At 33.3% G+C, this 24,617-nt stretch overlaps 2 protein-coding genes across 2 annotated transcripts; one reads left to right on the top strand and one right to left on the bottom strand.

Annotated features, from left to right (window-relative positions):
- The first annotated feature begins 1,791 nt into the window (after positions 1-1,791).
- Blos3 (Biogenesis of lysosome-related organelles complex 1, subunit 3) lies at positions 1,792-10,051 on the top strand. The gene is made up of 6 exons (XM_067263044.1): positions 1,792-1,989; positions 4,090-4,186; positions 4,783-4,873; positions 4,956-4,975; positions 8,176-8,297; positions 9,526-10,051. Exons 1-6 carry the CDS (start codon positions 1,840-1,842, stop codon positions 9,652-9,654), a joined length of 609 nt encoding a protein of 202 aa, XP_067119145.1. The 5' UTR covers positions 1,792-1,839; the 3' UTR covers positions 9,655-10,051.
- A 12,601-nt stretch (positions 10,052-22,652) lies between these two features.
- Positions 22,653-23,462, bottom strand: LOC136968960 (very long chain fatty acid elongase 6-like). The gene has a single exon (XM_067263036.1). The coding sequence runs from the start codon at positions 23,460-23,462 to the stop codon at positions 22,653-22,655; it is 810 nt and encodes a 269-aa protein (XP_067119137.1).
- Positions 23,463-24,617: the final 1,155 nt, after the last annotated feature.

Genomic DNA, 24,617 nt, shown 5'->3' with positions numbered 1-24,617 from the left:
CCGAAAAATTGACTTTTAAATATATTAAATTTTCAATGGACTCTTGATGTGTTTAACGTTTACAACGTCAAACATGCTTCAAGCCTTACAACAATTTTATGATCGATAACTGTCGCCGCTCTCGAAGAACTCAAATGTAAGTTATTTTTTCTGCTGTTATATAAATTTACCTGATATATTATACTGTATAAAACAAACTAAACATAGTTAACGATTTAAAATAATAAATTTAACAGAATATCACGTGTGATTATGAGGTGTTCTGGTTATCCTTCCACGTCTATTCTATTTATTTTTATGGTAAGTTTGCTTATAGAATAAAATGTTAAACTGTTATTGCTCCACATACAGTTCAGGAACACCCGCGAGGTACTATAATCTTAAAGTAAATCAATAAATTTAATACTTAAACGGTTTAATACCTATTTACGTGTAAATTTACATGTATCTGCAACAGTAATTAAAATTTGATCAAGCTATCAGTGTGACAGTTTGTAATACTGTATAATTTACTCCATGTTTAAAGGAATGCTATAAACGCCACTGTTGGCAGGTGTTTTAAAAAAAGAAACAAATTTTAAAAAATTTAAAGTTATTTTATAAATTAAAAGATATTTTATTACCTTATTATTAACACATTAAAATTAATAAAAGGCAAAAAATTATGAAAATTGCGATGCCAAAGGCAATTTTTCGCGCCATCTGTCGTGCAGAATTGAAACTAAAAATAATCTTAACAAATTCTTAGATTCAGTAGCACGGACAAATTGAAAACTTTTAATTTAGCAATAGAAAGATTTGACCCATTCGCCTGCCCCACGTGAGCTTGGTCAAATCCATTATGGACACGGAAAAAAGTAGTGAGACTTAAGTAAGGATGCAAAAGAATATAAGCCATAAGCCGAGTGTAATAGCACAACAGATTCGTTACTGGAAAAGTAATTTACTAGTTACGCGAACATTAGCCCATTATAGCTATAAAATCGCAAACTATTACGACATTACGACTGTCCCGACCCGCAATGGGGGTCGGGACAAGGGGATCATCCCCTTTGCGGGTCGGACAGTCTCGCAAAGGAAGATGATTTTAACAATTAATATAGGAGTAAAAATGGATTTTAATAAAGGTAGAATAAAGGAACATGCGTACGTTAACGTAACGCTAATACTTGCGTCAATTAATCGAAGCAATAATTAACAAAGTGTAGAAATTATTACCAGCCGCCATATTTAAAGGCAAGTCGACCATGTTTATAGACAAATCGTTGTTATTTTACTCGAAAATAAGTTAATTTACTATCGTTAAAACAAATTAAGTCGACGTAGCGCGTTTTTATAGTTACAGCGGACTATACGACTTCGTTTATTTGTAAGAAATCACATACTGAATTAATTTATCGAATCGAATTCTTCTTCATATCGGAGCGCCGAATCACCCGATTAAATTGATCACATACGAATAAATGAACTTTACTTATTTTACACGGAAAACATATCTCTGGTTAGAATATTAATGTCATACGACATTTATATTTTTGTTTCGAAATTTAAAAAACTTATTCTACTAAGAAGTTCGATTGCGAGAAATAAAAAATGGTCGCCGAATAATTAATCGGAATATCGGCGATTTTTAATTGAATTATTACGAGAAATAAATATTTAATTTCCGAAAAATGACAGATAAATATTTCAAGCCCACGAATGAATTTTATATTTTCCGAAATTTAAAAAAAAAAAAAATTAAGATATTGCCATATACGATCATCAGAGGGCACTGTAAGGAAAAATAAAAGATGGCGGCCGTGTGTTTAATCGATCGTGTGATTTATTTTTAATTAAATGGTGGAGAGGAATGAACTTAACAAGTATTCTCATCAATTAGAAATGGCAAAAGCCAAGGGAAATGCTCAGGTAATTCCCGGAGAGGCGTACGAATCGGACGAAGATGTGGAAGTATCGCATTTTATGTCTCCTCCCGACATGAGAAAGGTCAGTTCAGTTAAATAATGGCCTTAAAAGGCTTCTGTAACAAGTAATAAAGGAATAAAGAAGAAAATTGACGGTAAAGGCGTAAAAATGTCTTGTTTGGGATTGATTCGAGGCAATATCATTTATGAAAGTGGGTCGGGATGATTACGTCTCCATCACGAGATAATTGTGGCCAATGACTATAAGAAATGCATTAGTTGGTCGTTTGTTAACTTCTTTATGGAACTGAAGTTAAAGAGAAAAAATGGATAAGATGTCAACTCCACGTGATGAGTTTACACCCCCAACAGTTGTAGACCCCCTCTGTATGAATAAAAATGTCAAAGGAATCGTATCTGTATGTACGATCCTTTACTAGAACAACCCTTTGCCTTTGAAGGTCGGTACGGCCTATTCTCTGTGCTCCGAGTCTGAAGCATGCCTTGAGTGTGTGGGGCAAATCCTGTCCCCTCTAAAACTATACGACGGGCACGGGCCAATGCGGCTCTTTTTGAGTTACGTGCGGCTCTTGCCGAAAGTGTTAATTTCTGTTTTTCATTAATATTTTTACAATTTTATTTTTATAATTTTGTGAAAATATGTTTATTAAAAAAATTCAATATTTGTTTTATATTATATTTATTTATATTATATAATAAAATCGCGAGCCTTACCATACTATCCGCCACAACAGTACAGAACTGCGGCTCCCGTGCATTTTGCAAAACCTTCATTGTGGCTCCCACCGAACTCTTGCTTGCCCACCCCTGCTATGAAAACTACCAATCCAGATTTAATTATCAGTAATAAAATAGTAGATTTTAAACATTTGGGCTCATTGATGAAGTTGAATGTGCATCAAGTGTACTTAACATAAAAAAATATATACATTATTACTAAAAAGTTCAAATTGTTTTAGCTCACCATTGGCCGAGTGGACGAAACTGCCAAATAGTTGATTATGGGCTCATCCCCGACTGTGTGGAGTTTTATACAATTCTTCTTCATCTATCTATTTAATTACAGACCAAGTCCTTTCAAGAGGCATTGTCTTTAACAAATCAATTATTCGTGTGTTTCATTACTTTAAACCATTGATCTAATGTAGTCTAATTGCTTTAAATTTTAGGAAAATTTATAATTTGTAATTACATAACTTAAAACTGTTTGTTTGGATTCTGATTTGAGCAATAAACTTACCCAAAACTGGTCAGATTTGTATGTTTTATTTGTGACAAATTCTTTCATAGAGCAAAACATTTCATATTTTCAAAGTCTAAAAAGACTGAAAATATGGGGATGAACATACAATGTGTTGCATAATGATAGATCCAAAACAAAACTTGCATTTCAAACAGTTTTTCATTGCTTTCCGCTTGGATATACGGCTCCTGCGAGAGGTCCTCGTAGTTTATCTGCGGGATTTGAATCGGGACTGGAAAGTGGTCAGTCAATAAAGTGAACACCATTTGCTAGAATCACTCAAATGTCTACTTTGTCATGTGAACTGGAACACTAATTTGTTGAAACTTGCAATCATGCAATCTTCAAGACTTTTGCAATCAGTTTTGTGTTCACTAACTTGCAACTGTGTCATAAACAGCAGCAGAAATCATGAATTACAGCTCAGCATTGTTGAAGCACAAGTAGAAACACAAATTTTGCATACTGTAAATGAGACATAGTCGTAATATCCTATACTTTTTGTAAATATATGCTTTGTACACATGTTAAGAATGGAGAAAAAACATCAAATATTTCACGAATTAGTACAACAAGAAAGTGAATTCTGTAAATATTCTGTCTGCACTTTCTTGTTTACTTGCTGCAGGTTCTTAACCCAAAACTTATTTTGGTAGAAGTCTCTGCTGAATTAATATAGCTTACCACTCTTTGGCTGTATTTGCCAAATTCTTTAATGGGGCAAAAGTAAATGGGTTGATCTTCACATCTTCTATATCCAGCAGTTTGTACTCCCTCATAGTGGTAAGAAGTGAAACTGGGTTGATTATCACTCATGTGTAGCGTGCACAACTTGATAGGGAAAATATAATAATTGTTCAAATTTCCCACTTATTCTTAATTCTAATTAATCTTAGAAGATTTTATTGTATTTTTCAGACGCCACTCTTTTTACAAGGAATTGTAGTTTCGGGCGAAGCGTCCGAATCCGACGAAGAGATATGTTCAGGTCCGACCAGTGCTTCTTATGCTACAGGTAAAAAGTTCGTCGGTTATCTTTAATCTTTTAACTTTAATTTCATAATCACTATAATACCGCAAAAACCTGTAAAAATTTTTTAAAGGATTTTGTTGTGTTATAGTAATTACAGATATCCTTTCAAGAAGATATTAAACTTCAATCTTGTTATTATCCAAAAATCACATGCACAGAACAAGTTCCCCTCCTTGTGTTTATACATTTGTCCTTTTCTATACTGATATAAAATAAGAATTTAAACACTTAAACAATTTGTAGTAATTTATTGAATCTCTAAAGAAACTGATTGAACTCTGAGGAGTTGAGAACACCTGATATTGAAAATAGTGTGGAAACATAATCATTCTTTAAAAGCCTGAACAAAAGGCAAGTAGGTTGTTGCAGGTGAACAGTGGCTCAAAAGAGAGTCCTTTGCCACCTTGCTAACTTATTTGATAAGGTACAGAGTTACAGCTATATTTATCAAATAACAAAGATATAGCTTTTAAGATCCATCTTGGTAACTTATCAGATTTATTGGCTTTTTATACATTTTGTTGTATAATTATATAATAATTATATGTTTATAGTCGTACAAAATCATTTTGTTTCAGGAGAACAAAATTTTGACTTGCGATGTTCTTCCTCCGAGTGTGTGGAAAAGATGGACATACCCAAATTTGAAGAGCGGCTTAGATACAACACGTAAACAATTATGAATATTAATGCTTTTCATTAATCATTATAATAATTATTATATTTTAAATGTTCTACTGTTTCTTTGTAGATTACTTCATCGAAAGCTAAGTAAGTAACATTCTTTTAATAGAAACTTTAAAATAAATATAGGAATAATAAGTTTAACATTTTTTTATATGTAAGACTTCATTTACATTGGGTTCACAAAGAAAGTGTAAGATTCTAGCACCACAGTTACAAGTTGTGTGCACATTTGGCCAGAAAATTATTTGATTTGTTTCATATAATTATGGCTTATTGTATTTTTTGAAAATTTCTGTAACTAAATGTGTAATTAGTTTTAAATGCACTTGTGTAGGTGATTTTTCTAGAGGTGACTTTTCTTAACTTTAAATAATTTTTTGAATAGGGAATGGATGACTCGTAACTAATTCTAGCATTTTATAGTTTTCAATTGGAAGGTGATGACAGCTAATTAAACTAAACGAAAACATTTGCTCTTGTGTAAATTTTATGCTTCGTATGAAATGCTTTATTGATCCAAAACACTTTTGTATTTTAGAGGCTTTTTTATTTTTGTGATTTGTTAGGATTACAAAATCCATTAAAAATCTAATTATATTCTATATATGTTAACAGTGCAACAAACAGATTAGGAAAATGTTGATTAAGGGTCTGTTAATGTAATGACAGTTCTCTGTACACTTATGTTCACACAAGCGCACATTCAGTTACAATTTCTTTTACCATCTTTATGTATCTGCTATTCTGTAGAGGATGAAAATGATGATTGAAACTAAATAATATGGAATTTAATCATTTAAACGTAATTTCAATTAATTTTCTAATGTTAACCACATTATGTACTATGTAGAAACAAATTTAAAAAAACTTAAAATATAAATCTGGAGTATTTTTTGAATATCTTCTCATTTCATACAGATCATTTTAATTTGAATGATATCATAATTACAAATATAAACATCCAAACTTCATAGTTATATATTAAAGCCAAATGACTGCTGATCATTTGGCTTTAATATGTCATAATTACATTTGAAAATGTTAACTTGATTGGTTTATATTTTATGTAACAACAGGCAGCGACAGAAAAGTTGAACAATGTTCAACTCATTTTTTGACAGTGATTTTACAGAAAACTGCCAGCGTTACTGCTATCACTAAATCTTTGAAGCTCTTACTTTTGAATAAATTGTTTCGACTAACAAGTGTTAATGATGATTTGAAGAATCTGACAGCATAGTTTATTATTATTATACTGTATGACTGCAGTATTTTCTTGCTTACAGAATATTCTCTATTAAAATATGGCAAACACAAACATCAATTTCTGAAGCAGTGCTTGAATCTCTAAGGTAATGAATTAGAAAGTTGCAGCTGAAAATTAGTAACAGATTATTAAATTATGATTGATTCCAATTTAAACTTCTATGAATTTGTAGTCTGCAATTTGAATAATGATGATGACACTCTGATATTGCTGTATTATTCTGAAGATATACAGTAATTAAGTGTCATATTGTGTCTCACCATGGCTTGTAAAGGGTGTGTCAAAGTGCAGTGTTCAAGGGCTTGCTGCCTGATATAAAAGCTTAGGAACCATGGCTCCCTTCTCTTTTCATCCTCTTTTGTACTGATAATAATATATACTGATTGAACGTGTAATAATGTTAATGGCTTGTATCTATTTCTTTCCTTAGACATCAAATCAATAAGATATACAGGAATCTTGCATTAAGGCTAATGTTGATATAGAAATAGCTAAATATAACAATTATATTGCAAGTCTGGAATAATATATGGAGTCCTGGAAAAAGTTTAAGATCATAAACATTATTAAATTGTTTTCCATTGGCATAAACTACTCTTACCAAATCACTCCAAAGGTTTACTATTGGGTTAAAATTTGGGCTACACTGTGGACATGGCAAAACATTGATATTATTGCTAGACAACTATATCGTTATATAGACAGCATTACGAATAGGAGCATTATCTTGTTGGAAAATAAAATATTTCTCCATTGCTTTGTCTCTTAATGGTAAAAGATAATTTCCTAATGCATCTTGATAATCAACTGCCTTTGAACAAGGTGAAGTGAAAGCTGCCCATACCATCACAGATCTTCCACCTTGATAAAATAGGAGATTGGTGATGTATAACATGCAAATAGTATCTCCCACCATCGGGGCTATCCAGGTTAAATTTCTTCTTATCGATAAAAGCTGTGTGAGTTCATAAATCTGAATGGCCAACATAATGCATTGCAATGTCCAGGGGAGGTTGTCAATATGGGAGGTTGTCAATTTTGGCTATGCCTGCATTTTAATGTATGCAGATTTGCAAAATTTTTCAGAACATATCACATTGTTCTTGGTGTTACAGATAGCTGCAGTGAAACTGTAATCTGACTAGATGACATATCAGAGGATGTAGCTGTTCTCAATATTCCCTGTCATCTCTGGCAGAGTTTTCTTGACCTGCCATAATTGTCACGGTCCAACATTTAAGTAATTGTGAACCATCTTTGATCTTCCTAATAGGCGTGCAATGACACACTCGGATTTCTCATCCGTTCATTTATGTTATTTGAGCGGTTACTTATCTGCATGGAATGAAGTGGCAGTTTTGAGTCTTATTTCAAATTCTACTCCCAAAATTTGAGAATAGAAATTTGACTTTCTTTTTGGTTAATTTTTGATAATTAATCAAATTGTTGATATCTTTAGGGGGTTACTTGATCCACGTTTTCCTAGATTTGTCATAATGATTAATGGACAATTCAGACTTCTTGTAATATCCTTTTATTTTCAAATCTAAAATACATTTTGGACTTTTCAGTTACTCTTCAAATGATTTTTAAAATTGTTTTCCCAATATTTGTTTATCATATAATCATATAACGCTTTCAAATGTTTCCTCGTAATGATGTTATTTTAAAACCTCGTAAAATCTTATACAGTATATATTGAGAATGTTATTAATTATAAGATAAACAAATATCAGAAGAACAATTATAAAAAACAAATGAAGAGGAACTAAAAAGTCTGAAATGTAAAGATATTTTAAGAAGTGTAAATTAGCTGTTAAGCTGACCATTATGACAGATCTAAAAGTAGATGAATACCTCATAAAGACATCAATGAATTCTACTAGATATGAAGCAAACAATAATAATCAAATTATGTTTTATATATAAATAATGATATACTTTTATAACAGATTTAATTACTTTTGGATTTTATTGGGATCAGTTGGAAATTCTTATTAAAAAATGTTTTTTTCAGGGGAGAAAAATCAAAGTTTACATAAAAATTTAATTGAAATGGCCTGCCAACCGTATCAATCTGCTGCCAAAGAGATAGGAAGCATTTCTCAACAATTAATAAAATCACAAATTCTTGTCCAGGTAAATGATTTTAATAAGTTTTAGTTTAATGCTTTCTATGAAAGTTTTTTTTTATTAGCGTCAAGTGGAGTAAAATAGTTATAAAAAAAGGTTTGATTACTGCTTTTGAAAGCATTTTCAATGGACTCTGTATATGATATTTTACTGTAATTTTTAACACTAATACTCCACACTCTGGATTTAAAATAAATATAGTCCTACATGTATTTCAATATCGTAATATAATGAAAGTTTAATATTACAATAATATGGATTTATTAACTGTTGCAGTAGACTAGTAGTACATACATCTTTTTACCACACAGTCTGAGAGTGAACTGTGTCTTTCACACATAGACAGAATTCCTTACCACTTCATTAGTTTCCTGCATCCCAGGAATTTCTAGCAAACACAAATAAAGAGTTAATCGACGGTCCCTTTGGTGAACAAATTGCCAACACCACCTCTGAAGCAATCGGAGTATATGACAATTTAACTCAAAAATAGCAAGCAAAAAAATGGTTTGGAATATTGCTTTATCCAAAAAATTTCCAGTAAACTTAATTGTACTGAATCCAGAAAAAGCAATGTTTTATAGACAGTGGATTAAACAGTCATGCAATACATGCCCAGAGTTATTTGATAAAAATCTTAATGTTATATTCAACTTTTAGAAATGTAAAATAGTTGCATTTCCAAAAATTATAGATGATAAAGCACAAATTTTAGTATTGTTGATGATAAGCTAATTGTTATTCTTGTAAAAATATTTAGTTATTACTTTGGAAGAAATTCCAGTACACTGTTACAAAGTTATGTATAGTTGAGGGAATGTGAGTCAGAACCAGTCCAGATCTGCATTATATATCATATGTTGGGAAAGTAATCCTCTCCCCTTCATCTAGACTTGCCAATTCTGTAATGGTAGGGGACATATCATTGAATAATTAACATTAATTAAAATAGACTCACAACCTTTAAGTGACTGGTAAAACATTTAATTGTAATACAGATGTTTTCGACGGTATTTTTCGGTCTTCTTCGGGTTAAAAGTTCCGAGATTCGAAGAAGACCTGGAAGTTAATCTGGGAATCTGGGGTATGTGTGCATGTGTCATAGGATAACATATATATTTGTTTATTATTGAAAATAGAAACATCCTAAATACACCCTACTACTATTGTCTTTATTATGTATGTAAGTTTGTTCAAATTATATAGAGTTTAACCTTTATTTTCTTTTTTCTAGGAAGTCTCCTCAACTCTTCGCAGATTGACGAACGATCTGTTTCAGTTGGAAGACAAAGTCCAGACTATTCGAAGTTGTACTTTACTACCAGATATTAATATTAGTCCACCCGTAAGCCCCGATATTTAGAATAATCTGTATATAAGAGTATACTACAAATCCATCTATTCGGACCATTAATGAATTTTTAAAATTTGTTTAGCGATATATTTACAATACAGATCGAGGCCACAATCGTCGGAGTTTTCCAATGCCATTGTTCGATTTGTCGTTTTAAAATATTTGATCCATTCTATGCGAGTTGCTTGACTTACAAGATAAATTTTTAAGTATTTTGAGAAATTTCTTGTTTAGAATGTTATATACGGAGAATTCGAAAGAGTTCCGCAATTTGCAATTGCTACAGAGTGGATTTTGTTTGTGGGAAAGTGAAAAGAAACATTCCAAATTCCAAGTTGATATTTAATTATACATTGTGATTATGTAAAGTATACAGATGTAAATTAATAAAAAAAGAAATAATTTACATATATTATTATTTTTACTGTAAGGTTGGTTTGAGCCTGTTGTTGACACAACATCACTTCGTAACTCATGCAGGTTGGCTAATTATAATAAACAAATAGTAAAGCATTAAAGCAAATATGGATATAAGTAGACTAGTATAATATCTAGATTAAGGTTCTCAGTCTGGTTTTTGAGCCTTTCCATGGTGTAATCTAAGTTTGGTGTTAAAAATACTACAAAATTAAAACTCAAATAAGAATTATCACCAATACAGAAATGTCAATCCATCAAATTACTTCTATGAAAAAGAAATAAATAGAAACGGAATGGATAATCATTAGAGAGCATTTCTGTTCTGCATTCCTTGCTCCTAACAGCTAAATTCGTTGCCCTCGAAGCCCAATAATGGGGAAATGCTACACTAGTTACATAAACTGTCACATGGTATTATCCATCTTGAAATTTCAGTACAATTTCATGTTTTCCATATATTCAGATCAAACAGTTGTTGAGAAAATGAAATAAATAAATGCTTTTTATTTGTTAATATGCAGGGTAATGGCTAGCCTTTGCCTAACATACCCATTTCCATTACATTGCAGGAATTAAACAGCCAGTATTGTGGTCAAAAGGAGAAAGGATTCAATGAGGTTAACAGTCAGAGTACTCAAATCCAGGTAAAAGCAAAGGATTGGAGTCAGGAAAAGCATTTTGAAGTAAGATGTCAGCCTAAACTGATTCTGTGCGCAAGGAACAAGTCTCAGTTCTGTGTCCACAGACACTTTAAAACGACGTATTATTTACAAGAGAAAGGCCGTGTCTTCCACCCTACGGGAGGTTGGAGGAAAGAAAGGGATTCGAGTCATTACATATTAATAGTTATATTGGGAAAAAGTGGGCAAAATGTTTTGGAAATTGGGCTGCCTTAAGCAATGGTCACACCTAGCAATTTCCATCTGTGCAGACAACTGCAACGGCAACCAACACGAGTTGCATGCGTCTCGTCACCATCACATTGTTGACATTGCAACTTGGGAACACACAACCTTATAATAAATCAACGTCCACTTCGTCTGCTACCGTTGTCATTTTTTAATGCAAAGGAATGTCGTTGGCAAGTGATGGTACTTTTAACTTAGTTCTTTAGCCGTATTTAAAATAATATTGTCTTTACTAAACTAAAAGCCAATCAACATTTCATATTCAGAAATCTAAAAATGGTACTTGCATTCAATACTGAGACTGGCTTGTCTCGCCCTGTCTGTGCTCTTTATCTTCGATAAAGACGAAAAGTAATCGCGCGTTAAACAGTTTTCCAATCCTTAAACATATCTATCATGAAAAAAGTCAATTGGAATATCATTGATCTCTGTTTAATGCCCGAGTCATTTCGACTTCAGAAGCAATGTCACAGTTATTACAACTGTGAAAAATTGATCAATTCGGAACATTTTGTTCAGACTGGATTGATGACGTAAGGCAGTGCAACACTCGGGCGTTCTGCCAAGAAAGGACTTACTACGGAAAACTAGACCCTATTTACATGCTAGACGTGAAGGAAACCGGAAAACCGTGATGGTCGGCGACCAGTGCTCAATGGTATTATCACTCAACATCCATAGAGGACATGGAAGAAAGTATGCAAATACGAGCCAAATTACCATTTGGCAACTTATTACCCTGGGAGTTAATGGGATAATTTTCAGTTATAAGTGATATCAAATTTAAATATTCTTTAATTAAAGATATTTCTTATAATTTAAAAATCAAACAAATACAAAAATAGGAATTTTACATAAGAAATATGACTTGCAATTTTGCGACGCAACGAGCCTGGTGGGGTCTGAGGCCCGGCACACACGCAAATACGTCTTGTTCGCACGATATTGCGCGATGCATTAAAAATTGGTGGGGATCGCCAGCGCACGAAGACAACTGAAGCTACTAATAACCTTAAGTCGCTAACCCAAATATAAAAATACAGTAGAGAGTCGTTAATCCGAATCAATTGGGGACTGGGGTTGTTCGGATAACCGATTATGTACGAAAAAATATATTAACCTGTCCGATGTTGAAATTTTTCTCCGTTGCGTGTCGCTTCGCGTCGAATTTTCGTCGATTTTAAGCCTGACGAAAATTTTTATAATAATAATCGAGGCTATCGTACCGTTAAAAATCATTTCTTTATTTTGTACAAACAAAATAAATATATTGAAAAATATAAAAACATAAAAACTATAGAAGTAAATCTAGTATCAAGAACGTTCCATTCGGCACGACACAGTCCGACTGGAAAGCGTTCGGATAAACGACTCTCTACTGTAGTTGTGAACTTTTAAAAATAACTCGGGCTACTGAGATCCCACCAACACCCGAAGGTTAATATGTATAAATTTATAGTCGATCGATAACGAAAACAAGTAGCAAACATTTCCTGTTTGCTATTTGTTTATTCGAGGAAATGTGGCGCGTTGAAAAAACTACGACCTAGAAGACGGTAATATTACTCGTGCGACTACATTATTTAATCTTACTCAAAATGTGACGTGTGTAATAATTAGTGATTACAGCAATAAACAGAACGAATAAATTTTCAGTTTCACAAATGTTAAAGTATTTGTAAACTGGAATTGTTCGCAGAGAATGGCTCAAAGTGTTATTTTCGTTATCTTAGATAAACTTTCTGATTGTATTTGTTGATAGTTGCGTGCTGTAAAAACACGTTTTCGAAATTCCTTCCGTTATAACTAGTTTTCTGCGAAAAAGTGTTAATCCGATTTTAATTAAAGACTATTTTAAATTGAAAAAGATGTATAAATGATAAAACGATGGCATTGACACAATTAATTGAGTCACGAACACTAAAATCTATAACAAATTATTGTATAGGGCAGTGGTTCCCAAACTCTTTTGATTCGAGGCACCTTTGCTAAATGTAGATTTTCCCAAGGCGCCCTATGTCAAAATCAACTGGTACAGTATGCAAATTCTAACATTGTAACATGTTATAAATGTTATAAAATTATAACATTTCGTGGCGCCCCTGTGAGGAAGGAACTTTGGGAACCGCTGGTGTAGGGTATTTATACTAACGATCTGAATGTTAGTGCCCAAATTTCATTTCACCAACTCTGTCTATCCTGCGAGAAAATGTCTTTTTGCAGGATAGACAGAGTTAGTGGAAATACAACAATGAAGGTGAGGTTCGGGGTCGACAGGATCTCGCTCGCATACATTTCCTCGACTTTTAAAAGGCCGAGTGAAACGGTAAAGCCACTCACCATTAGTCAGAACCTGACACCAGTTAGAATGGTTATATTTTTATCGTATTCTAACTCCCGATAAAAAAAAAAAGATTTATATTAATATACATATACTGAGTAGGAGGGATTGAGTGATAACGTGGAATAGAAAATGGGTCGTGTCGATTCGGAGAATGGAAGTTGGCCAAATCGAATAAATAAAACAACTATTTATTGATATCAAATTAAGGTTAAACTACAAATATATACAAATATATATAAAGCGCTTATAAGTTAAAGATATTGAAAGACTCGAATATAATGAAGCTAAATACTACCTAAATATTTCGAGTCTTATGACCGAATGAGAAACCTATAAATTATCATACTACTAGGTACTGTACGTCGTGAGAACCTTTCTTCTTGTTAATGTAGACCTTGCATATTCTTACGATGGAGACACCAAAGAAAAGGCGAGTAACGAAGATGTACTAGTAGTAGTATGACTAAAAGCTTAGATGGCCGATAGGATGACAAAAAGACAGGGTGAAGAGTGATCTCCGCCTTTTATAAGAAGACAGAGAACAATCGGATTTGTTCCTGATTCGGTCATTCTCTGCTAAACTTTCCTTTTAGCAGGACGTTCAACATCCTCTGAATCACAGGAAACAAAGCAGAGATGTTGAAAATATATAAAACTTTGTATTTCTTTTAATTCCTAAAATTCATTTGATTTTCTATAGAATTTTATAATTCTTTTTAACTTTTAAACTGTTTCCAATCGCAGGTTCTCACATAAATAATGAATCGAAACTAACAAACTCGAATTTAATTTCAAAAATATTTTACAGAGCATTGTATAAATTCACAAAATCGATTAAATTATAGTCTTTTTTTGACGAAATACCCAAAACACAAGACAAAATTATCAACGCAAGTATATGTATAATACTATTGATTTTAACACAGAACGAAATTAAATTTCAAAATATAAATTTTGACACGCACTCAGAAGATTAATTCAACACTGGTTGTTCAGAGAACTACACATCATTCGGTGATGAAGTACACATGATATAAACACTTGAAAAATAAACCATTTAAAAAGTTTCGCTTGTAATATTGCAACTTTATTTCAGTTTATAAAAGTAACAGCGCGCGATGGTAATGAAAACTAGGTATTTTTCAGGAAAACATAAGCGAGTTCCGCGGGATAGGTTCTACTGTTTCGGCTTGATACCAAAACAGGACTGGGCTAACCGTCGTAAAGTTCTGTCTGAAACACTTTAAATCCATTTCTACAACAGAAAGGGTCGTGTTGGTTGCGCTTTATGTTACGAAAGTGTCTTGTGTCGTTGTTGGATATCTTTACCTGAAAGATTTAATTGTTCGAAGAAAATCGCACGTGCTCCGCCAGCTTCAACTTACCTCTACGAACAAATTTCTCACATATGAAAAGTACTTTGGATTCACAAAGAACACTCGAACATTTGGAAGCCTGCGTGAAGCTATAAGTGACAAATTATACGTCTGATATTGAGAAATCGAGCAAAGAAATACAGGGAAAAGGCTCACATTAATCGATTAAGACCCAATCCGCCAGAAATATGCAAGTTTTTCTCATATTTGAAAAGCGAATATTTTTAAATAATTCTTATATTTATTATCAAGTAACCTTCGACGTAACATATTATAATGAAGGTAATACAACTTTTTCTTGTAAAAGTAATATTTCAGTTAGAAGAATTCTTACATGTAAACAGATGTGTTCCTGATAAAATTCCTGAACAGGTTGCAAATTGGGTCAAGAGTAGTAACGTCGATTCCAAATTAATAGATAACCTCCGTTACTCAAGAAATTACTTATTTCAACAGAAACCTGTAGTGAGTATAACGCATTTTATATTGTGACTTGTATATATCGTAATAGTTTCTTGTGTTATGCCAGTGAATGAAGTTGAGTTTTTCCAATAAAGTCGCTTTTTCTCGTCTTTCTAAATGCTTTGGTGTACAAAATCGAGTAAAAAAAAAAAAGAGTAGCTTTAGCTTGTCTTCGTATTAAATTAATTTCCAATCTAAATAATAGAAATAAAACCAATACATGATCGGTATTTTCTGACATGGTTTCTATTAAGTAAACTGTTTATTGTTATCTTTTAATTATTACTTGGCGAAGTTTAATGTGTTACTACTCTTTCTCTCTAAATTTGAAACGTGTCTGCTTATTTATTTTAGTTATTCAGCACATTGGATTGCAATTGATAGGACACAAGGTGTTTGTTACATTCTTTGTTTATTCGCTGATACGCGTTTGGGGTTTTTTACCCCTCCAGTCGGCTATTACAAAATATATTTAGTTACAATATGATGTTAAGTTTATATAATTATTTAACAAGAGACATACCTCTTAATTCTTTTTATGGTTTTAAGTATATTATATAACTTGTATAACATTAACCTCTTTACGTTTTATTAATTATAAAAAAATGGCTTCCAAACAAATCTTTCATTATTGTTTAAAAAAAACCATCTCGAAGTTAAGACAATGAAGAAAATACGCACATTTTCAAGTCTTTGTTTTATTCATTTTCACCAGACACAGAAGTAACAATTAAAAACTTCACGAAAAGACAAACAATAAATAGAAAATTCACATAGTTAAAACGATATTTTGATATGAAGTTTTTTTTCATGTGTTTTTAACTGTTACTTCTGTGGATGGTGAAAATGGATAAAACAAAGACTTAAAAACGTGTATATTTTCTTCATTGTCTTAACTTCGAAATAGAAGATATCCAGAGTTATGTAACAATAAGAAAACCATTCGTTTTATTTGAAAAAGAAGTTTTTTTAATTATTTTCAAATGCGTCGAACTTGATTCCTAAATTGCTTTTTTCCCTTTAGATAGCCACCTTTACAGGGGCCCCCTGCAATTCGGTTTCTCTGTATTATTCGTCGTTTTGCCAGAAATCTATATGTAAGAGCCTGCGGAGACTACAAACATGCCGCTGCTGGAAGACACCTCCAATGAGCAACGTCATCAGCAAACAAGTCCTGGTCCAGTTTCCATAGATGGCCCATCTACATAGCAGCAAGATGATTCATTTTCGCTTCCTGTATCCAACATTCTTCGGGTTGCTGCAACTACACAACTTCAATATCAGCTATAGAGATCCCGTGCCGTCACATCTAACGACAATAACACAGCCGAAATGATAGCACCTACCGAACAACAAGCCGATAATTCATCTCAGGTTCCATTAGCAAACACTGAGACAGAACTTTTTTTAACTCATTCAATTCAATATCATTCATCCGCTGCTACTAAAGAACATCCATCGTCCTCTACTCTCGCTGTGTCTATCGAGGACATTTCTCCAGTCCCGAAGGGCGTTTTATAAGTGGTCAAGGAAAATGTAAGCCAAAGACTCGAGGAACCTCTTTAGTTTTAACTTCTACTCCTAATACGAAAACAATTAAATCAAAAAATGAGCCCAAAGCTCCGCCAGAGAAAAGGAGACGAAACGTTACTTGAAGAAGACAGTGAAAAAGAAAATTTTCCCGAAAACTCTCGAGATAATGAAGAGCATGCATATATTGCAATGATATTTTTCCCGATCTAAGCCTGGAGAAGACTGGTTACTGTGCTTAAATTGTTTGCGTTAGGCTCACGCTTCTTGCGCTGACGTTACTAAAAGAACCAAGCGTTTCATCTGTGAACTTTGTCAGTAATTTTATAGTTTTTACGTGTATGTCATTTTGTCCATACGCTATGGACAAAATGAATTTTGTCTGATCTCAATTAAACTAACAATATTTTTTTTTCTATTATTTTTATATTATAAATGTTTATTATATTTCATAGGTAAAAAACCGAAGATGATTGGGGTAGAATATAACAGGGCTGTGATTTACCAATAAAGAGTTATGAACCTAAAATAAAACCATATGTCATTTTGTATGTATTTCCCCTACTATCCGTAAACTATCGTAAAAGAGTTTCTAGGCGCGAGAGAGAGTTACATTGAACTTTCTAAATATACTACCTTAGTAGTTGATCTAGCTGATTTCAAATTCTTCATATTGGAAGAGGATCTCGAGGAGGTAATCTTCTATTTGCGCACAAAATTATATTCGACTACTATGTGGATTAATGGTAATTGTATGGCTAATTCTGGTGTCGACTTGATCTCCCAAAAACTGCGCATTTTAGGCGAAATTTTTTTTAATGTATATATATAAAAACGAATGTATGTCTGTGTGTGTGTGTGGGTGTGTGTGTTTGTCCTTCATGCATTACCACACCATTTATCCGATTGCCGTGAAACTTTGGAAAGTTGTTTAATACATTCCCGCGAAGGTTTGTAACATATGTGAAGATCACCATTTCCCCCTTTCAAAAATATATTTATATATGGATTAAGGCTTTTATGTCCAACAGATGGCGCTAACTTCAGACGACCTAAGTTTGCTTTTCTGTGAGGCATTATGCTTTTCTGTGAGAATGGACTAAAGCAAATCATTTTCTATCTATCTATATAAATAAAATATAACGTTCGTTTGTTCCTACCGATTCCTTTGAAATTTTGACGCAACGTTGCATTCGAATATGCACGTGTTTTTATATAAAAAAAAATGTCGAAATTCGCCATACGGGAAAAAGATGGACAAGATTAAGGCTTACCGTGAAGAACTCGGCTTCTATTTATACTATTTTACATGCGGTTTTTTGCGTTTTTAATTGCGTTTTAATAGGTGACGTCAACAGAATATACACTAAAAAGGGATTTTTCGATATTCCCCAGCGGGGAAAGAGACAGGATTAAGGCTTACCGTGAAGAACTCGGCTTCTATTTATACTATTTTACATGCGGTTTTTTGCGTTTTTAATTGCGTTTTAATAGGTGACGTCAACAGAATATACACTTAAAAGGGATTTTTCGATATTCTCCAGCGGATAAAAAGACAGGATTAAGGCTTACTGTGAAGAACTCGGCTTCTATTTATACTATTTTACATGCGGTTTTTTGCGTTTTTAATTGCGTTTTAATAGGTGACGTCAACAGAATATACACTTAAAAGGAATTTTTCGGTATTCTCCAGCGGGGAAAGACACAGGATTAAGGCTTACCGTGAAGAACTCGGCTTCTATTTATACTATTTTACATGCGGTTTTTTGCGTTTTTAATTGCGTTTTAATAGGTGACGTAAACAACATATACACTTAGAAGGAATTTTTCGGTATTCTCCAGCGGGGAAAGACACAGGATTAAGGCTTACCGTGAAGAACTCGGCTTCTATTTATACTATTTTACATGCGGTTTTTTTGCGTTTTTAATTGCGTTTTAATAGGTGACGTCAACAGAATATACACTAAAAAGGGATTTTTCGATATTCCCCAGCGGATAAAAAGACAGGATTAAGGCTTACTGTGAAGAACTCGGCTTCTATTTATACTATTTTACATGCGGTTTTTTGCGTTTTTAATTGCGTTTTAATAGGTACCTATTCAGTGACAGTGACAATGACACTAGAACAGGTAAAGAAACGTTTCGATACTATAGTGGTAATATGAAAATACGATGATAATAGGAAGTGCCAATATACGACAAGCAAACGTGACGGTTATCTCTGAAATCTTAATTAAAATATCTCAACTAGTTTTAAATAAAACATAAAACACATGTAGACTCTTTAATACTATCATTAACTTTAAAAAAAAACACATATATTTTACATTTTGTATTTGTATTTATTTTTATTTATAACTAGCTGACCCGGCCACGCGTTGTTGTGGCTCAAAATGTATCTATTATAAATGTGTAACACTTCTCCCGTGGGGGAATTTCAAAAAATCCCTTCTTAGTGTACAGTACATTCTCTTGACGTACCCTATTAAAACACAATCAAAAATGCGTTTAAAATAGTATAGTAAAAGCAGAGTTCTTCACAGTAAGCCTTAATCCTGTTCCTGTCCCCGCAAGGAAATATCTAAAAATCTTTTTTTAGTGTATATTCTGTTGACGTAACCTATTAAAACGCAATTAAAAACGCAAAAAACCACACGTGAAATAGTATAATAAAAGCCGAATTTTTCACAGGGCCGTAAGCCTTAATCCTGTCCTCTCCTCGCAAGGAAATATCGAAAAATGCCTTCTTAGTGTATATTCTGTTGACTTACCCTATTAAAACGCAATTAAAAACGCAAAAAACCGCATGTAAAATAGTATAAATAGAAGCTGAGTGCTTCACAGTAAGCCTTAATTTTGTCCCTCTCCCCGCAAGAAAATATCGAAATATCCCTTTTTAGTGTATATTCTGTTGACTTACCCTATTAAAACGCAATTAAAAACGCAAAAAACCGCATGTAAAATAGTATAAATAGAAGCTGAGTGCTTCACAATAATGTGAGGCTCTGGATAGGTCCGAACCTCACTGAAATTCGCGTTAAAATCATTTCTTTTTAGAAAAAGATTATTTTTTTCGAGGGAAAAAAAATAGAAGGTAGAAATAGTTTTTCTTAAAAAAAACGACGCGAACTGTTAAACAATAGAACAATGGAAAAACGTAGATCGTCTATCTCCGAGTGAAAATCGAATTAAACTTCGATTTTGACCTCTCCCGCGCCCCCGAAAGGTTTCGAATTGTCACCAGGTAACGAGAAGAGACCAATCGGAAAGCGGAATCGGAGGAAAACAGATAAAACCTGAGAATTAAAGGACGCGAGGGCTTCTCCCGAAAGTTCCAAGTGACGGATCTATTGTTGTGTGTGTGTGTCTCGTGCCCATCTTCGTCTCCGTCTCCCTGACCTCGGATCGACATCTTTCCATCAACGGAAGTCGACCTCATCGTCCTGGAGTCGCGGAGTCGTCGAGGGAACTGGCCATTCGCGACCTAAAGACACTCTTTAAAAATGAGACTATATTCGAAAGGAGAGGAAGACCCAGAGGCTGCTGCCGACCTAGAACTTCCAAGATCGCAAAAATCTTGTAAGCTTCTTTCGTGTCAAATAAAGGGTTTCTTGAAACCGTAGAGTCTGTCTCAGTGCCGATCGCCCACATACGACCCTTCGCGACCGCTCGACCCTCTTGACATAGTCGACACCCTGTCGGCAAACTCACAATAAGCCTTAATCCGGTCCCTTTCCTTGCAAGGAAATATCGAGAAATCCCTTTTTAGTGTATATTCTGTTGACGTAACCTATTAAAACGCAATCAAAAACGCATGTAAAATAGTATAATAAAAGCCGAGTTCTTTACAGTAAGCCTTAATCCTGTCTCTCTCTTTTCAAGGAAATATCGAAAAATCCCTTTTTAGTGTATATTCTGTTGACGTAACCTATTAAAACGCAATTAAAAACGCAAAAAACCGCATGTAAAATAGTATAATAGAAGCCGAGTTCTTCACAGTAAGCCTTAATCCTGTCTATCTCCTCTCCCAGTGGGGAGAATTTCGACATGTATATTATATAAAAACACGTGCGTATTCGAATGCAACGTTGTTTCTAAATTTCAAAGGAATTGGTAGGAACAAACGAACGTTATATTTTATTTATATAGATAGATAGAAAATGATTTGCTTTAGTCCATTCTCACAGAAAAGCATAATGCCTCACAGAAAAGCAAACGTAGGTCGTCGGAAGTTAGCGCTATCTGTTGGACATAAAAGCCTTAATTTATATATAAATATATTTTTGAAAGGGCGGAAATGGTGGTCTTCACATGTGCCAGAAATTTTCGTGGGAGTGTATTAAACAACTTCCCGAAGTTTCATGGCAATCGGATAAATGGTGTGGTAGTGCATGAAGGACAAAACACACACACACACACACAGACATACATTCATTTTTATATATATAGATGTTTGTACAGAAAGTACAAAACAGCCAACATGGAACTATAAAAAATCTACATATAATAGTAATTGTTTCAATAATATGTAATTTAAATATATAAAATGTAGTATGCTGAATGTAACAATATACGAATATATGTCGGTATAAAGAATGTAGCGGCTACGACCGCAATAGTGTATCCAACTCTCTGTAAAGTATTGAGCGAAACAGAGAACGTCTGAAAATAAAGTGGAGCACCGGAAGCCTGACATTTATTGCCAGGTAGAAGGTCTGCTCTATTACTATTGCGTTTTAATAGGTGACGTCAACAGAAAATACACTACAAAGGGATTTTTTGAAATTCCCCCTACGGGGGAAGTGTTACACATTTATAATAGATACATTTTGAGCCACAACAACGCGTGGCCGGGTCAGCTAGTAACTTATATATATTACTAATATGAGACTCTTTACTTATGTTATAAGATAATTTTTACGTGTATATGTTACTTTTTTTATGATTCGCATTTGTATAATTATTTTATAAGCTTTATGCATTTAATTTGTGTCCGTTGTGCTCAGGAGTAAGTTACGATAATCAAACACGCAAGTCACTTAATGTACAGTACAACGTAGTAAAACTCGCAGAAACAAGCGGGACAATTGCAGCAGTTGTTAATAAAGTGATGACTGAGAAGAAAACGAAAACATTACCAATATATATTTCTAACAGTCAATGAAAATGTCACAAATAACAACTCGTACACCCAGTCGAAATATAAATTACGCCCAATTTATATATATATATAATCGAGACGAGTTGATAATAATAATAATAATAATCAGTGCAGAGCCCAAACGGTTAGGAGTTGAAAGTTGAAATTTGGTACACAGTTAGGGTACCAAATTTAAGTACCAAAGCGTTAAGTAACAATGATAGTGTTAAGTAATAATAGATGTGTCAACAATGGAGAACAAGAGAAAGCGACGGGCAAGATTTACGGGCTCTGGAAAAAAAAAGAATAAGGAAATAGAGAAATACGTTAGAACATATTCGATTTTCAAATTTAAACAGATTAGTTCGGTTTTTCTCGATTTTTCTTCTTTAGAACATTCGATGAAAATCGAAGGATATAATCAGAACACGTCGTGAAAATCGAACATATTAGAACATTCGATTTTTAAATTCGACCTTTCTTTAGAAATACTTAGTTTGTTCATGAAATTACTCTTTTTCTTTTGTGCCTATAACGTAATGATCTCAATCTTCGCTATCATTACTTTTGCCCAAACAACGCCGGGCCTACTTGCAAGTATACAATAAAACGGTTGATATTATTGTTTAAATTTTGGGACAACTAAAATTCAGTGTAATAATAAAAAAGTCGATCGTGAAAAAGGCTAAAAGTTTATTTATTCTTATCCTAAGTACATTTATTTAGTTCATACATTTCGCATGATTTATTAGCATTTATCCATAATATTGATAACTAATTTAATTACTAAATTTTTAGTATTCTTTAAAATAAAATTACATTAAAATTTAATCTTTCTTTTCACCTTTCTTCGATCTACAAAGGTAAGACTTATAAAACAATTCAGTAAACAAATAAACATACGACATATACAAAAGAAAACAGAATTGTAACATATCCAACGGAGTATCGCACGGATGTCCATTTACGAGAAGCCAATAAATCCAACAAGTAAGCAGAAATGCGAATACCATTTGTATAACTTGGACGGCAGTGATCAACATGGCAACTATTGGAAATACCTTTATTTCCATGCATTTTACAGTAAAATAGCTGTACATCAGCGAATGTACAAAAGTATTAACGTACATAAATGCTATTGAATAACTGGACTCTTTATATGAAGCGTACCATGAAAAAATAAACACGCTTACGTGATGGTAGCAATGAAGAAAGATCAATTTTCGTTTATTTAATATTATCATAATGGTATCTCCCAACTCCCAAACCTTAGAAAATACGAACATTGTTGCCCAGAATAAGATCGCTGGTGTATTTTCTGTCAAACTCTTATCGCATACCATTTCGTAAAACGTTAATCGCTTAAAAGCTTCGTACAGAACTGGAATCCCTCTTAAAGCGCTGCAGACGCTGTAAATCGCCAGAAGTCCATTCCAAATGGTAAAGGCCCGTTTCAAGCTGTAAGGAGGTCGATCTTTCATGTGATGCTGAAGGATCTTGATGGTCGTCAAGTAGATGATGGACACGTAAATGGAATAATGCCAGTAAGCGCGAAAGAAATTTTTCAGGCCATCAGCAGTGAATGTTGTTTCGAAAGAAAACGGTTCAACTGGAATCGTTTCATTGTAGTTTTTCATTGTTGAGAAATATTTTTTGTTTCTGAAAAAGTTGAAATAAATTACAAAATTAATTTGTTATTATTGAAATTAGCATTACGTTACTAATTCATGCAGAAAAAATACATTAACAAAGTTTATAAAAGTAGCAAAAATTGTTTTTGAAAAAGATTTATTTTAATAAACAATTTTTTAACGATTCGCTGTAGTAAATATGACAAATCATTTGTCAAATGTACCGTATATAAGGCGCGACTGTATACGTATTTGACTCATTGTTCGAGTGTATCTATACGAATTTGTGTTTCCTTCATCGGTCTTCATTTAAATTTTACAGCAATCTGTCATCGTGATTGTTGTATAATTTAAAAGAGGACCGACGAGGAAGAGGACGTTTGAAATGCATATTATCAGAAACCAATAAATCCATCTTAATTGTGTTTCTGGTACGATTCGTTCTCTTAAGCAATTTTATGCCTTCTCATAACAATTAAATAGAGAACCAAAGGCTATCGATACAAAAGTACAAAGTTTATTCAGTTATTCATGAATGTATACAACACGTATAAACAAGAAAACCTTACAAAAATACACATAAATCAATCTAGACATGTATACAGAAGGAAGAGTGCAATTTAAGAGGACAGTTACTTATATAAGTTATATTATAATTTTGTGTAATTCGTGATATCATTTATTATAATCATAACACGGTATCCACATATAAAACAGTGTAGTAATACAAAAATACTAAATACTATATCAGTGGCGCGCCGTCATTGGAAGCGGTGGAAAGGCCGCATCCACCTTCCAATGACCTTCCCTTGTATTTTCTAAAATATAAATTTTCATATTTTAACGTACTTTGAATTAATTAAAATTAATATTTTATTATAACCGCATTATGTATTTTATTACAAATTTCTATACTACGCTGTGAAAAAAAACGATAAGATTGCTATTGTATATTCGAATATCAGTGGCGAAACGGAAGCGCTTCCGAGACAGCTTTCGCGGCGAGAATAACTGAATGGTGTAACGCTGCCAGAGGGCATCGGCGCACGCGCTTTACAGAGCACCAATCTCGGCCGGTTTAGCTGGTGGATGCTACACACGCGAAACGCTTCCAACGATTCTACCCTTAGCCACTGGGTAGGGAGCTGTCTGACTAAGTGT

Source organism: Centruroides vittatus, unplaced genomic scaffold (assembly GCF_030686945.1).
Source record: "Centruroides vittatus isolate TY-2023 unplaced genomic scaffold, ASM3068694v2 contig_166, whole genome shotgun sequence".
In the NCBI taxonomy this organism is placed as follows: domain Eukaryota; kingdom Metazoa; phylum Arthropoda; class Arachnida; order Scorpiones; family Buthidae; genus Centruroides; species Centruroides vittatus.
The sequence above is the reverse complement of the archived record's forward strand: the minus strand, read 5'-3'. Positions and strand labels throughout refer to the sequence as shown.

What these genes read in the sequence shown, in the direction of transcription:
- Blos3 (XM_067263044.1), top strand. Translation starts at nt 1,840, where the DNA reads ATGGTGGAGAGGAATGAACTTAACAAGTATTCTCATCAATTAGAAATG. An exon ending in ATTACTTCATCGAAAGCTAA is followed by an intron (nt 4,976 to 8,175) that starts GTAAGTAACATT and finishes TGTTTTTTTCAG; the next exon opens with GGGAGAAAAATCAAAGTTTA. An exon ending in AATCACAAATTCTTGTCCAG is followed by an intron (nt 8,298 to 9,525) that starts GTAAATGATTTT and finishes TCTTTTTTCTAG; the next exon opens with GAAGTCTCCTCAACTCTTCG.
- LOC136968960 (XM_067263036.1), bottom strand. Translation starts at nt 23,462, where the DNA reads ATGAAAAACTACAATGAAACGATTCCAGTTGAACCGTTTTCTTTCGAA.